Source organism: Rhamphochromis sp. 'chilingali' (genome assembly GCF_963969265.1).
Source record: "Rhamphochromis sp. 'chilingali' genome assembly, chromosome: 1".
Taxonomy (NCBI): domain Eukaryota; kingdom Metazoa; phylum Chordata; class Actinopteri; order Cichliformes; family Cichlidae; genus Rhamphochromis; species Rhamphochromis sp. 'chilingali'.
The window spans coordinates 57,173,587-57,189,348 of record NC_137929.1 but is presented as its reverse complement, the minus strand read 5'-3'; the positions used below and the strand labels follow the sequence as shown (position 1 = coordinate 57,189,348).

At 39.5% G+C, this 15,762-nt stretch overlaps 2 protein-coding genes across 2 annotated transcripts; one reads left to right on the top strand and one right to left on the bottom strand.

Moving 5' to 3' along the window:
- Positions 1-3,475: 3,475 nt before the first annotated feature.
- LOC308406986 (uncharacterized protein) lies at positions 3,476-9,748 on the top strand. The gene is made up of 6 exons (XM_080898342.1): positions 3,476-3,783; positions 3,938-4,051; positions 5,207-5,339; positions 5,831-6,181; positions 6,311-6,446; positions 7,670-9,748. Exons 1-6 carry the CDS (start codon positions 3,549-3,551, stop codon positions 8,411-8,413), a joined length of 1,713 nt encoding a protein of 570 aa, XP_080754468.1. The 5' UTR covers positions 3,476-3,548; the 3' UTR covers positions 8,414-9,748.
- Positions 9,749-10,237: 489 nt separating this feature from the next.
- On the bottom strand, positions 10,238-13,808 carry LOC308407012 (uncharacterized protein). The gene is made up of 3 exons (XM_080898383.1): positions 13,205-13,808; positions 10,810-11,145; positions 10,238-10,571 (listed from the first exon to the last, which is right to left on the bottom strand). Exons 1-3 carry the CDS (start codon positions 13,272-13,274, stop codon positions 10,351-10,353), a joined length of 627 nt encoding a protein of 208 aa, XP_080754509.1. The 5' UTR covers positions 13,275-13,808; the 3' UTR covers positions 10,238-10,350.
- Positions 13,809-15,762: the final 1,954 nt, after the last annotated feature.

Sequence of the window (15,762 nt, the reverse complement as noted above, 5' to 3'; positions counted from 1 at the left end):
AAATCTCTTCCTTGCTGGTTCCATCGAAGAAGAAATACTCAACTATGTAGCACGTACGTAGTCCAATTCCACAACAGTGTGATGGGGAATCAGCTGTGTTTTGCTGCCCATTTTATTTCGAATCTGGCGCGAACCGGCGAGCCAGTCCCTGAATCAGTCACGTGGTACGGACTGCCCGCGAGGCCTCGAGCGTCACTGCATACGTAATCAAAGCGAGCCTCGATACGTGCTTCCCAAAAACTCCCCTGACACACGCTTCGACACACAGGACATCACTATCTTTACTGCAACATAGTCAAAAAAATTATAAAAGATATTATGGCTGATCATCTAATTGTAGGATATATCAATAAATGGGAATTCATTAAATTCAAAATTAGAGAATTTAGTATTCAATTCAGTAAAAACATAAGTCAAAAGCAAAGAGAATATGAATGTAAATTATTCCAAGAAATTACTTATTGCTGTAGTAAAGATGATCTAAATACCCAAGAAAGGAGTAAACTTATGGAGTTGCAAACTAAATTAGATCAGCTCTACCTAAATAAAGCAGAAGGAGCTTTTGTGCGTTCACGGGCCAAGTGGATTGAGGAGGGGGAAAGAAATTCTTCATATTTTTTTAATTTAGAAAAGAGCAGACAGAAAAGAAATTTTATATCTTCTCTGTTAATTGATGGCATTGAATGTGACGACCCTAAAATTTTGGAGAATGAAACTTATACATTCTATTCCAATTTATACTCCTCACAGTTCTCCCAAGCAGATTGTGATGTCTTTTTTGATCAAATAGATAATCTGATCCCTAAAATTGATGAATCATTTAAGGAATTATGTGAATCTGACTTCAGAATTGAAGAGTTAGATGCATCTGTTAAGAAAATGGCACTTAATAAATCCCCTGGTCCAGATGGGCTGACAGTTAATTTCTTCCAATTTTTTTGGGAAGACTTACGGGAAATTTTATTCAAAGCTATACTGGCCAGTATTGAAAAGGGAGAATTGATGTCTAGCATGAAACAAGGATTAATTACATTAATTCCTAAACCAAACAAAGATAAACGACAATTGGATAACTTAAGGCCCATAACTTTATTAAATACAGATTATAAAATTTAATCTAGCTCAGTTGCAACAAGGCTCAAACAAGGGGTTTCAAGTATAATTAGTGAGACACAATCAGGGTTTTTGAAAGACAGGAACATTCATAATAATATCAGATTGGTTTTAGACTTACTGGACTACAATGATCTGATTAGTGATGACAGTTTTATTCTTTTCTTGGACTTTTATAAAGCTTTCGATTCAGTAGAACATCCTTTTATTTTAGAAACACTAACTCGATTTGGATTTGGGGATAAATTTAGGAAGATAATAGATATACTGTATAATGATATAAATAGCTCTGTGTCATTAGGCTATGGCACTGGTAAAAGATTTGGCGTCAAAAGAGGAATTAGGCAAGGGTGTGGAAGCTCTCCGTTGTTGTTCATAATGGTTGTGGAGATGCTCGCAATTCTAATTAAAAACAGCAGCGTTGCCGGAATTGAGATTATGGACAATTCTTTAATAATTAGTCAACTTGCGGATGACACTACTCTTTTCTTAAAAAATGAACATCAGATTCCCCTGGTAAAACAAATAATCACTACATTCTCAAAAGCTTCAGGCTTAAAGTTAAATTTAAATAAATGTGAATTATTGGCATTAAAGGAGTGTAATTCACAATTACTGTACGATATAAAGGTGAAGAGGGAGGTAAAATATTTGGGCATCACAATTTCAAAAGATCACAAAGTCTTAGAAAAAGTAAATATTTTAGATAATGTTGACAAATGTAAGACAATCCTAAATAAGTGGTTACAAAGAGACATCACAATTTTTGGAAGAATATTATTAACCAAAATGGATAGTTTATCTAGATTTATATATCCAGCTTACTCTCTATCAATATCGAATAAAGTTATTAAAACAATTAATAGCTTGAATTTTAATTTTATTTGGAGGAATAAGTGCCATTATATATCTAAAGATGATTTGGTTAAACCATACATTGAAGGCGGTGGAAACGCAATTGATTTTGACATAATGAATGGTGTTTTGAAACTTAAATGGTTAAAATCCTTCCTAAATAATCCACACTCCATTTGGTTTTTTATACCAAGTAAGGTCTTTAACACACTAGGGGGTATCGACTTTCTCCTAAAGTGTGACTTTGAAATTACTAAGCTACCTGCTAAACTCTCTGAATTCCATAAACAGGTCCTTCTTTATTGGAAAATGTTATTTAAACATAATTTCACTCCACATAATAGCCCAATTTGGAACAATAGATATATACTGATGAACAGAAAATCTATTTTTATTCAAGATTGGTTATCAAAAGGTGTTTGGGCAATTGCCCATTTTGTAGATGAGGAAGGACATGTTCTAGGACATCAAGATTTTTGCCAAAAGTTTAATATCCAATGTTCTAAAAGTAAATTTAATCGGGTTATAAAATCCATTCCATTGTCACTTAAAAACATAGTTGTAAATGATATAATATATTCTGACATCTCCCCCAAGTTAAGGCAATTATATATAGATGGTATTCGATTTTGTGATGTTAAATGCAACAATAAGTTTCTTAGATCTTCATTAAGGAGTCTTTATTCTTCAAATTTACTTAGACGTAATTACATATTAAAAGATTTCCAAAGGGAAGAAATTGAAAAAATAAGAACTGATTATATCACCTTCCCTATCCCTCCTAAAGGGAAAGAAGTCCAATTTAAAATCTTGAATAAAATTTACCCGACAAATAGACTCCTTAGTGATAGATTCAAAATAGAAACGGGTAATTGTGTATTTTGTGAAACAGAAGAGGAGGATTTGGACCATCTATTCTTTTTGTGCAATTTTATACAAATATTTTGGTTGGATTTTCATACCTGGCTTTATTCCAGTGGGATTCAAATTACCCCATTTACCTTAAATATGATAATGTTTGGAGTGTTTTTGAAAGAAAAGAAAGCTAATTATGGTGTTAATGTGTTATTAATCTTGTGTAAGTATTTTATACATAAATGTCGCTTTTTTAAGATTAAACCAACACTGGCTCACTGGAAAAACGACCTAAACCTGTTGGTTAAATCTTTGACTTTAGTTAAAAAGAAAAAGGCTGCTTTTTTTGTTTCCTTTGTAGAAGATTTTGATTTAGTGAGTTAATAATCTGTTAATTTATGTGACCCCATCTTTATATTTTATTTTCACTATATATGAAAGTTGCTAATATGTAAGAAATGTTTATTCTCTGAATCTGTAATATATGGTGCATTTTGTTTGTATGTTTATATTACTAATAAAAGAAAAAAAAAAAAAACAAAAAAAAAAAAACATCACTATCTTACAGGGCTTGGGCGCGTGATGTCACGAGGTGGGCGTGGAAAGTCTTTTGGGCTGATGCGCCATATAGGGCTTCGGAGCGTGATGTCACGGGGGTGGGCGTGGAAAGGATTTTGGCCCGATTCACCATTTTGGGGGTCTAAGCTAGGAGCGATAGCATAGCCATGGTTCGTACTTGCTGTGTGCTCGGCTGCAATGTTCGATCTTACGACCGGCACGGGAATAAGGTTGGATTGTCTTTTTATGCTTTCCCAACCTGGAAGCAACGTGAAGGAGCTCATGTATCGGATGTTACCAAAAGAAGGCGTCTAGCCTGGATAGCAGCCGTGGGACGACTTGATCTCCAGTTCTCTTCCATCTCTAAATATCTGTTGGTGTGCTCCCGACATTTTCACTCCGGTAAGTGAAAATGTAGTATGTTTACATCACTCTTTATAGCTTAATAATTTTATTGTTGATGCGCTCGGTTATACAATCCGAACAAACATCGTATTGAGTGACTTTGCAGACACGTGCTATGTAAAGATTCGCTAATTCTGTCGCACCACTGTAGGGAAGCCTGCCTATGAAATGGATCAAACAAATCCAGACTGGGTACCAACGCTACACATGAACTCCGAAAAAAGACGACGAACGCAAGGACAACAACAAAGAGCACTAGTCGGAGGTAAACACCACCCCAAACCCCAATCCCTAATTCAAAAAAAATGCTCTTAGTGTCCGGCAATCGCCACATAAAGTTTTGAGGATTCAAACGGCCTTAATGTGAAAACCGCTGAAAGTTTCCCCTGTGTGCATGGAGGACAACAATGGGTTTAAAGTAATATCTTGCCCGATTGTCAATGTAGTAGTTTGCATCTACTTTACAATTATGGACACATAATATGACAACGAGATATTTGCAGTTCATTGATAAATGTATAACATTAATTGTGGTGGAGGGTGGACAATACTCCTTTCTGGCATCGTTGTATTTTCACTCAGTTGTACATAGAATTTGTATTCTGTTTCATCCTATTGTATATCTTATTCTATTTATTCTACTGTATATAGTATTTTTATTTTGTTCTATTCTGTACAGTTGTGTACAGAATTTTATTCTTATTGTATTCTAATTTTTGTTATATAACTTTTGCACTGTCCACTAACTGCTGTGACAAAACTAATTTGTGTGGGACATGAAGGTTATCTTATCTTGGCTATTATACTCCACGCACTCCAGCTGACTTAACTTGGTTTGAATGAGACGTACTCACAGTTTAGCGGCTTGAAAACAGCCAGATTTGCACCCAGCCATTAGTAAACTGGATGCGATTTCTTATTTCGAAACTGGTAGTATTTGTGGTACTGCGCAGGGAGCAGCGACCTCTGTTCAGGCTCCGGGAGATGACGTCACACAGGCTCGCCCCCTCCCCCTCCAGGCGTCGCTATTTTGGCAGCATCCGGCTGCCGTGGTGAACGCCGTTAACCATTGTTGATAACTGTTGCGCCCCAGGTTGTACAAATAGACGAGGAAAAAAGAAAATTACTTCCTTTTACCGCATTAGGTGAACTAAACTGAGTAGCACCATTGAAGGAGGAGTAAGCAAAACAAGACTGAAAGATGGGACCTTCCAGCCGGCGTATTCCGCTTGTTCCCATCATTTTGTATCGGGCAACTTTTATATAAGCTTTCTAACATAAGTGTTTTCATTATTTACTAGACTATCGTTGTGGTTTCTGATGATGGAAAACCACATAGCTGCATGCATAGTGGGCTTTATGTCGTGTTTTCTTAGTTAGCAAGCTCAAAAGTAGAAATAATGAAATGTTTATTGTGTAGGCAGAAAGGCAGAGAAGGCATCTGCAGAGAAGATAAGAAGAAAAATGAGACTGGATGTGTTCAACAGAAGACAGACAGCAAAGCTACAACGGATAGCACAAATCAAGCTATCTGCAGAAGGCATCCCTGCAAGGTGAATATATCAAAGTCTTTCTCTGGGTGTGACTTAATTCCGAGGAGTGCTCTCAAGTAAGCATATTGAGGCTGGGTGAGGTGAGACTAACGCTACATGATAGTGAAACTGTGTTACTTTAACCCTGCTTTAGGTGGTGGGAAAACTTAAAAAAAAAACTACAATAAACACAGAAATGATTTTTACTTTAAAACTGTTTTAAGTAGGTTCTTCTAATTCTTGGAGCTGTTTAAACCCTTAGCACATAATGCACTCTTTATTAATCACATTTTCACCCACTGTGCATTTATACACCTGTCTGAATTGAATCATTAGTTATTATTAATCTTGCCACAGCGTGCCTTTTGTTCTGTCTTCCTCGCCTCCCCACCCTCTCGATTCTGACTGTTATAAGGGAGTTTTTCCTTCCCCACTGTCACCAGAAACATGGCCCATTTTCTACAAAAGTCAACAAAAAAAAATGAACATGATTTTGTTTTCTCTCTTATCAGGGACCCAGCAGCCAAGGATGCAGGACCAACAACCCTTGATGGTCGAAGGTGGCTTATTAAAGGTGCTGTCCCGACACTTTTTCAGTGGAATAATTATAAAGTCGAACCAACGCCGAGTAGTGTTTGGGAGAGAACGGAGCGAGAACCCCCTGAGCTAGTTCATCCTGGGGATCAAGGTCAGCACAGCGTTACAAGAGATCATGACTACTGCTCAGTCCCTGAGCCATCAGCAGAAGACCTGTCCAAAGACGTGGAGAGTCTGAGGAAGGAAATACAGGAGTTACGTGTCCAGCGAGAGTTTGGGTTACAGCGGTTTGCTGGCTCTGACACTGACATCCAATTCTATACCAGGTACATCGAAGTTCAAGTGTTTCCAGTCTTCATGAAAACAACAGATATTTACTTTTTATCTGCTGACTGTATGTTTCATGAGTGATGTTAATTAATGATTGACACGATGTTTGTCTCTCTTGTGAATAGATTTCCAAGCTATGATCATTTGGTGGCATTCTGGGTTTTGATTGAGCCTTGCATCTATAAGATGATCCGGGCTTCAAGAGCCAAGTCAGCTGCCAACACGGACGAAGAAGTGTTGACACCTGCACGCACACAAACGGTATGCTATGGCTTTGTTGGTAGTTGGAACTAGAGGTGCGATGGCATTGTGTTTATGTAGCGTAATTTTTGGGCTACAAGCCGCCACTTTTTGCACAAGCTTTGAACCCTGTGGCTTTCAGAGGATTTGTTTTGTTTGTTCTGCTGTTGTACGGCACTACGTTGGCTGGCAGAAGGGCATGTGATCAGACACACAGTATCGGGGGACAAGAGTGGTATGTTGGTCACATGTCCGTCCGAAAGGCAACGTAGTCCCGTACGAAGTAGCGCGAAAAACAAACTTGATTAGCAAGAGGAGTATTACAGGAGCAAAGGAAGCTTTCATTCACAAACCCTCAGTATGGCAAAGAAAAGAAATGCATATGATGCAGCTTTCAAATTAAAGCTCTCAGCGAGGGGAAGTAGAGCTGCTGCACGTACCCTTGGCATAAACGAATCAATGGTGAGACGTTGGAGACTCCAGCGTGATGAACTGGCTCAGTCCAAAAGACGAAAACAGCTTTCAGAGGAAATAAGAGCAGATGGCCCAAATGTATTGAAGACTGGGTGAACACACAGAGAGCAAATGGGTGAGGTGTTTCAACTGTGCAGATCTGACTGAAAGCCAAAATAGTCGCCAACGAAAAAACGAAAAGGACTGTCCATCAGGGCGCGGACGACTGTGTGTCAGCAACTCCCCCCCGACTATGCAGAGAAAATAACAAACTTGCGCAAATTCACACAAAGAAAGTTAAACGAATATTCCATCGGACCGGACGCGATCATAAACATGGATGCAGTGCCGTTGACATTTGACCTGCCCCTTAGTAGGACTGTTAACAAGTCCCACTAAGACTTGTCCTACAACTCATATGAGGACGTTTGCAGTTTGTATATAAAGATAATAAAAACAACTTTATTTACTAGAAAAATAAAAGAATTCAACCCTGACAGTACAGTATGGTGTGCATAACCATTCCAGCAACCATTTACTTTGACAATATCAGATTTTATTCTGATCTATAAAGTATTTTATTCTATTGTACACAGTGTCTTATTCTTATCCTATCCCATTGTTTTTCTGAATTTTTGCCACTTTCTGCTGTAACTCAACAAATTTCCCACGTGTGGGGCTAATAAGGGCCTATCCTGTCTTATCTTACAAAACATTTAGCCAAGAAAAGCATGATCGTACTAGTTCATAGATTAAGGAGTAACCTTTTCCCTTTTGTTTCAACCTTTCAGAGGCAGCTGCTCCAGCCAATCGACGAGTTTTTTCTTTTCCTGGTTTTCCTGTCTGTTGGTCTGAAGGAGAGGGACCTGGCTCATCGATTCAACATACACCAGTCCACAGTGAGCAGCATCATTGCAACATGGACAAGTTTTCTTGCCACTGCACTGGGGTCTCAGTGCATCTGGCTTACACGTGCAGAAGTGCAAGCTTACCTCCCTAAGGAATTCAAAGGTTTCTCAGACACCCAGGTGATCCTTGACTGTACAGAGCTGAGGTGTCAGACACCATCCTCACCACTTCTCCAGAGTGAAACGTACTCTTCGTACAAATCCCACTGCACGATGAAAGCCCTGGTTGGCATAGCTCCACATGGTCCAGTCACATTCATCTCTGATCTGTACGCAGGTTCGGTTAGTGACAAGGAACTATTCAAACAATCAGGCATTGCTGAGAAGTTGACTGAAGACATGGCAGTGATGGTGGATAAGGGCTTCCTGATCACAGATGGTTGTAAATGCAAAGTGTACCGCCCCCCTTTTGTATCTAAGCAGAAGAAGAACCAGGTTAAGGAGACGCAGGCCACAGTCAGACTCGGGCTACATGTGGAGCGAGTCATTAGGAGGATCAAACAGAACAAACTTTTTGATGGCATCATCACCATGTCACCTGTTTACAATATCAACCAACTGTTTGCAGTAGCATGTATGCTGTCAAATTACCAGAACACAGCATTAGTTCAAAAACGGGTTAAGTGAGACGAGATGGAGTTGTCCCAAGACACCAGTGCAAGTAACTTATGCTAGACATGGAGCTTGAAATACTTACTATGTAAATAAGTTCTGCAAACATTCAGTGTGTAAAATGTTTTTGATATTTTTGCTAAAATAAGAGTTTATTGATTTCACACAACAGTAAAATGTTTTTTAAAAATTCATTAAAAGTTTTGCCAATAAAATATCACTTTGTTCAGTCCAGCCTGACGGATCTGTTTTTCTTTTTGCTGTTGCTTTCACTGTTCATTTTTCAAACACCGGTATATGTAGAAAAAGAAGTAGTCAGCTTATGCACATCTGTATCATGTATATTCTTTGCACTAGGTAGTCCTTCGATGCCCACACAACTTAGGCTCACAACAGTTTTTGTTTGCTACATGGATCATTTTAGTTCAGCTGGGCGTCTTTCCTTTTGTTATATTTCTTTAAGAGTTCAAAATGTGTTCATTACATAAATAAAATTTATTTTTCTTTGTAGCACTTAATGGATTTCATAAGCAACACACCTTAGTATTCACACAAAGCATAAAGGTAAAAAGAAATACACAGTGTTATCTTCATTTCTTTTGCGTGGAAACCGGGTCCAAATGGCTCTTTGGATGTGAAAGGTTGCAGACCCCTGATCTAGACCAAAACACAATTTTCTTAATATCCATGTACGAGGACATTAAACTGCTACTTTATCAAAATGTCAAACAAACGTATGTGGATAGAATTAAATAGAACAGAATAGAATTCAACTTTGTCATTGCACATGTCACAGGTACAAGGCAACGAAAAGCAGTTTGCATCCATCCAGAAGTGCTTCAGCCATGATATAGATATATTACAATATATATTAGCAATAATATAGATTATACAGTAGTGCAGTTAAGATAAGTGAAACATGGATAATTAAGCGATCTCACTTTTCTCAAAAACAAAAATAAAGAAAGAAAAAAAAAAGGAAATCAGGTAATTCTTTGTTTTTACATTCATCAGGTCCCAATCAGCCCAAATAGCAACGAGAAATTAAAAATGCCATGAAAAAGTTCAGGTCTTGGCAGGTTAACTATGTGAGACAGCCTCACCTCAGACCTCAGAAAAATGCTTTTTTCCCCCCAGACTGTCAGTGAAGTCAGGGACCTTTGTGGGGTGTTGGTGGCCTCTGTGCGTTTTTAGACGATTTCTGTCTCTGTGATCAGCAGCAGGAGATTCATAATTCAGCTGTAGAAAGATCTCAGACATTTGATTCTGCGGTTCACTGCGAGGACAATGTGAATCTCGACTGTGTTGTTCAAAAAAAAAAACAAAAAAACAAAAAAAAAAAAAACACAACAGCAACAACAACAAAACCAGTATCAGAATCAGAAAGGGGTTTATTGCCAAATGTTGAGCAGGTTTACAACATTAGGAAATTGCTGCGGTGCTTCAGTGCAAACATAGTGTCATAAATAGCACTTAAATAGACATGAAAAAATAAAAGTAGGAATAAGAATTAAAAGTGCTACGTAGAAAGATTGCACCATTAGTACCTGTTTCCCTGCTCCAAACAGTGTGAAACCCTCCCAATGTCTTTAGACTTTAACAGGATCTCTGAGAAGCAGGAATCACATATTCAGCACCATTCCCTTTTCTTTTTTTACAGATCAAATCATTAGGTACCAAAACTGACAGACTCACTACCAGTGCCACAAACCCTCCATGTCCTCCTGGAGGACGTGCAGGTGAGAAGAAGGTGTGAGCTGGTGGTGAGAGAAGAACAGAATCCAGGATTTCAGTCGGTTTTTCATTCACAGAAATAAATCCCCTTTATAAAAACCTCTTTTCATGACAAAACACGTCCTCAGATCTGTTTTTTACTGTGCTGAGTGACAACGATGGGAAATTGACGCATAACCAGGAGACTGAGAGCTCATTTGGAAAAGCTCTGAGACATTTCAAACACGGTGCATTTCAACAGGAGGCTGGTATGAATCCTGATCCTGCTTCTTATGTTTTCTGTAGATCAAAAATCCAAAAACAACAGCAACAAGAAGCACAGCGGAAATTACCAGACCAGCTATTAGTCCAACAGATCCACTCTTCTCTCCTCCATCCTCCTTCCCTCCATCCTCCTTCCCTCCATCCTCCTTCCCTCCATCCTCTGTGTGTGTCTGACCTGCAGGTGAGAAACAGGTGTGAGGTGTCAGCTGTCAGGTAGGTGATGAGTGAAGAACAGAACAGAATCCATTTCCTCTTCAAACTGCTGTCAGACATTATCTACTGCACTCTGATCACATCACTCAGACCAGCTGCTTTCTACAAAGTCTCATCAACAACATCTTTAGAAACAAACATCAACAAGCAGGAAGCAGCTTCACCTCTGATCACACACACACTCAACTCTACTCACTCACCTGGAGGAACAACACTCAGTGTGATGCTGATGATGAGCTTCAAACCCTCTGTACGGTTCTGGATGACACCACACTCGTATGTTCCAGTGTCATTAATCATCAGATCCTTCAGAATCAAAGACACGTCTCCATCCTTCATCTGTCTGTCCTGCAGATCCACCCGGTTCTTAAAAGATGGATGCTGGTGATCTGGATCAAACTGCTTATTTTGATAAAAAAGGACATATTCTGATCCCAGGTCAGGTCTGCTCCACTCCATAACTATGATGGTTTTGTTGTTGTTTGGAGCTCGACATGGCAGAGTGATGTTCTGTCCAGCTGTGATGTTTTTCTGGTCTGAATGAGAGGACACAGTTTGGGTTGTAGACATTAAAAAGCTTATTTACTCCTTTGTGCAATCTAATCATCAAGAGCTGCAAACAGACTGACATCTGGGGAAATAGATGAATTACAGCACACACTGGATACTGAAATTTAGCACACAGTGATGTGTGTTATCAAAGGAGACTTTAAATATGTGGAGAATCCAGCAACATTAAAGTCTGTGGTCACTTCCTTGTGTAGTATGAACGGCCATGAGGTTTTTATCAGTAGGAAAAGCTCTAAAGCCTCTGTAAATACAGTTAAAATCTAAAATTTCTTCTTTGAGTATTTTGATAAAAGCCTTATTTTTATGCATTTGCTACTACTATGAAGAACACATGAGAATTAAGGCATGGACAAGTTTGAAAGATGCTGCTCATTGTACGTTTTTGCATGTTTCTTCACATTTGTTGTGCCAAAGTAGTTACCTCCAGCAAAAATTGTTCCCCCATCCACAAGAGCGTTCTGAGGAGGAGGAGACACTTGTCTGGCTACGTTTCTTTACTCTACTTGTTACTGATCTGAAGTCACTGAAACAAATCACAAAAGCTGAAAAAACGCATTTTAATGCTAATTTCATGACATTGTAATGTACCGTGCGGAAGACTATTTACCTTAAACTGTGCACTACAATAATCTGACGGGAACAGTTTGTTCAGACAAAGACTTTGATACTATAACAGTGTAAAACCAGACGTGAGCATGTCATCACATCGCACCCCAGTGAATTAACCTGGGTTTACCCCTCTATAGATTTTATCAGGCTGTGTGGCTGCATCTGCCAAAATGTGTGCGTCCCCCTCCTATAATGCACGATTTCCTTTTGAAACTAAAAACTAAAGATAAATACACAGCTCTTTTTCAGTAACAGGGGGATTCAGAAATTTGCAAATCAGTTCTGTTACTGTGGTTTTTGGTTATAATCTGATTTATTTAGCAAATAAACCTGTGTGGCACTGATTCAGTCTTTGAGCACTACGGTCACCCCGGTGTGTCGGCCAGAACACTACTTAAGGCCAAATAGAGTACGAAAGAAGGAGGGAGCTTGAGGTTCCGTTTGAGGCACTTTATTGTCACCGCTTAATTTCTGGGGCTGTAACACAGCGGGTGTACATAAGTGTGTGTCTGGGTGTGTGTGTGTGGTTTCCTACAAAGGAAATAAACAAGGGAAATAACAATAAATAAAGAGAATAGACAAGTCAAATACTCAAATATAAACATAATACAACATAGTTAACATAATCAAATATAAAGATCAGAAAAATATAATACACTTCAAACTGCTCACACTATTCAACTAAATAGCATTAGCGCGAAGTTAAGCAACCGTCAGTACACAGGAACTACTTCCGGTAGTTATACAAAATAAAAGCGTCCCCCATTATAATCCGCTATAATGCACTTATTGTGAAGGGCAAGCGGGACGCCATACTTCCGGTCAGACTACATTTTATTAATCCACGTACCTAATTGTTCGCTACAAACTCCGCTACTTCAAAGTAAACAATCACAAGCATCACATACAGAGAAGGTCTGATAACACAGGAATGACATTATGGACATACGAGCGACCGTACATGCGTCAACAAAGCTAAACCGGGGGCAAGCTAACAACATAAGTTAGCATATGAAATGAGGGTGAACTCACGCGTTGCATGCGTGGCCTACCGCTCCAACTATGGACTACATTAGCTCCTAAATGGTAACATACTACAGTACTGACACAACAAAGGCAAAATACGACACAGGTCACTACTTACTTGTCATTTACGCACACCTAACATGCCCAACCAATCAGTGCACCCCCTCCGGACCAACACTGCCCAACCGCCATAAGAGAACTTGTACTAAGTGATAACCCCACTCTTTCTTCATGCGTTAAATGTGCAGTTCTTCCCACCCGTAACTGAATCAGAATAGGTGAAGCGATATTTAAGTGTACTTTTACAAATTCTGTATAACCGATCTACAGTGATATAGTAATGTCAGACTGCACCGAGGAGGAACGTCTTAACAAATAACCCCAACTTACCGTTAAACGCAGAGACCAAAAAAACCACAGTCGAGAGGAGTGCAGCGTGAACCAAGGGCATCGTAGCCATACTTCCTTTGCATTAGATCCGTCGAGGAAGTCGAGGATCCGTCGAGGAAGCATAAAATTCCACTTGGGCACCGGTAAGGCAGAATAGCACGTCACAGGGCACAGTGACGTGCTATTCTGGGGTGGAGCCTCCAATGCGGGGCTCCACCCCTTACGTCCAACGCCTCGAAATGACATTTGACGTCGCCATCTTTGTTCCAAAAAGGACTTGTGAGTGGTCAGGGTGAGCCTGAACCTCTCTCCATAGCCCGTGGTGGGACGCAGATGCTTCACCTGCTCGTCTTGTTCCATTGGAAAGCCTTTCGTATATTCCAAATATATCTAAGAATAATCTCCGAATCTGAAAATATAAAGAAAAGCCGAAGCAGCGCGGACTCGCAGCATTGACGGGGAAGTCCCGATTGAGGCAACAGCTGACTGTGGTGGGTGTTTTCTGCACTGGGAGGAGGAGCTAACGTGGATACTGGGCGATTGGACAGCTACTTTTGGCCCAGCTGGTTTCTGAAGTCACGCGGAACCAATCAGACTGGAATTCAGTTATGGCTCATCTGATAGACATTCATGCTCCAGACTGTCTCCACCCACGGAAAACAAATGTAGAAATACAAACAGCAAATGAGAATATAAATAAAGACATTTATGTTATTTTCTAGTTCATCCTAAAGACACACACACACACACACACACACACACACACACACACACACACACACACACACACACACACACACACACACACAGGTGGTTAAAATGTTCTGATTGTTATATGTTATTCTCTTTAGTTGTAAAATGATCTGTGCCCTAGTCTCCAATGAGACAGTGCTGGTGAGAGTAGTTATGCCTCCGTTACACCACAAGAGGGAGTATCTCCTGAAATGAGGAGCTTTAGTGCGAGTAAACAAGCCACTCGCCATACTGCAGTGCGCCTAACAAAAGCTGTGTGAGACTGTGTGACGGTACTATGTCTATATATTTGCTGAATACACAGTAAAGGCGGACTCACAAAGCCACACTGGTTTCTATTTCTTTTAATCTAAATGTGCAACATAACCATGATCCCGAATTTGATACTATTCAAAAAAATGAACGTTTCAAAAAGGATCTGTCTGCTGCTGTAACCCAGATTGTGCTCTCTCTGCTGTGACCATATGCACATATGCAAATCTAACATAGGAGAATTAAACGCACAAAAATGGTGAATGGCCTTCATTTGTAGAGCGCTTTACTCAGTCCCAAAGCGCTTTACACTACACCCAGTCATCCACATCCTGGTGATGGTAGCCACAGCTGCCCTGGTGCGCACTGACAGAGGCGAGGCTGCCGGACACTGACAACCACCAGTAGGAAAACGTGGGGTTAGTATCTTGCCCGAGGATATTTGGCATGCAGCCAGAAAGCAGCCTGGGATCAAACCACATCATTTTATTGTTATAGACTAAACAATGTAGAAGATGTATTGAAGCGATTTAAATAATTTCACAGCTTCAGTGATAAACCAAGACAACAGGTGGCAGCACATGTCCTTTCTTTAGACGTTATGATCACAGCCACTCTTATTCTAAACGTAAGCTGTCTGCCCTGCTCACACTTCAAAGCTCAGCGGGATCCATGCTACTCTAAACCAAAAACTTTTTTGCTGGAGTAGAGGGGACCTTATCTGGATATGTGTAGTGGTTATATTAGACAAAGGATGTCAAATATAGAGCTGTCAGGTATGGTAGGAGGAAAAGATGGAGCCCACAGAGAAGATTCATGGATGTAGTGAAGGTGGACATGCAGAGGGTTGGTGTGACAGACATGGATGCTAGAGACGGGTTTTAGTTTGTTATATGTTCAGCAGTGGTACTCATTTCAGTGACCGTAGTATAATCTGCTACAGGATAGTCGTCAGTTCAGCTTATACAGGAAAATAATTGATAATCACTAATGTCTACTATTTACTAATTATATATAGTAGTGTCTGGATTAAAAAAGTGTATGTGTAAGAGACAGTTAGAAATACTTCATATTAACATCAACCCATGGGCTATGTTGTATAAGACACTGGCTGACATTGCTAAGGATAGGTGTGAAACCTTCATCCAACTGTGGGAACCTTGCATGAATTTTGTTAGAAAGATGGAAATCTGAGTGCAGGAGGTTTGTGTTAACTGTGTGTGTGGTTGAATATGTTTAATAAAATAAGTCTAATAGAATTTAAAAAATCAAGCACTAGTTTATTTTCAGTGATGTGAACTTGGACAGGAATAATACACAATAATGGCGCATTTTTATTGCCTCAATCTTATAAGAATGTGTTTGTTTGTTCTCTGAAACAATTTAAAAACATTCAGCCTAACATCATAGTTGTATAGTTGACCAGAGCTGACCTGGAAGATCTATGTCCTTGTTTCTGGAATGAGCGATTTGATCCAGACAACCAGTATTCAGTTAAAGGATTATTCTATTCTATTCTATTCATTTCATCTTTTAGGAATCGGAAGGATCTG

Bases quoted from the DNA above. Each gene is read 5' to 3' on its own strand.
- LOC308406986 (XM_080898342.1), top strand. From the start codon at position 3,549: ATGGTTCGTACTTGCTGTGTGCTCGGCTGCAATGTTCGATCTTACGAC. The intron at 5,340-5,830 runs GTGAATATATCA...CTCTCTTATCAG, and splicing joins GCAGAAGGCATCCCTGCAAG to GGACCCAGCAGCCAAGGATG. The intron at 6,447-7,669 runs GTATGCTATGGC...TCAACCTTTCAG, and splicing joins CACCTGCACGCACACAAACG to AGGCAGCTGCTCCAGCCAAT.
- LOC308407012 (XM_080898383.1), bottom strand. From the start codon at position 13,274: ATGGCTACGATGCCCTTGGTTCACGCTGCACTCCTCTCGACTGTGGTT. The intron at 11,146-13,204 runs GTAAGTTGGGGT...CCTCTCATTCAG, and splicing joins TTTGGTCTCTGCGTTTAACG to ACCAGAAAAACATCACAGCT. The intron at 10,572-10,809 runs GTGAGTGAGTAG...TCTCACCTGCAG, and splicing joins ACTGAGTGTTGTTCCTCCAG to GTCAGACACACACAGAGGAT.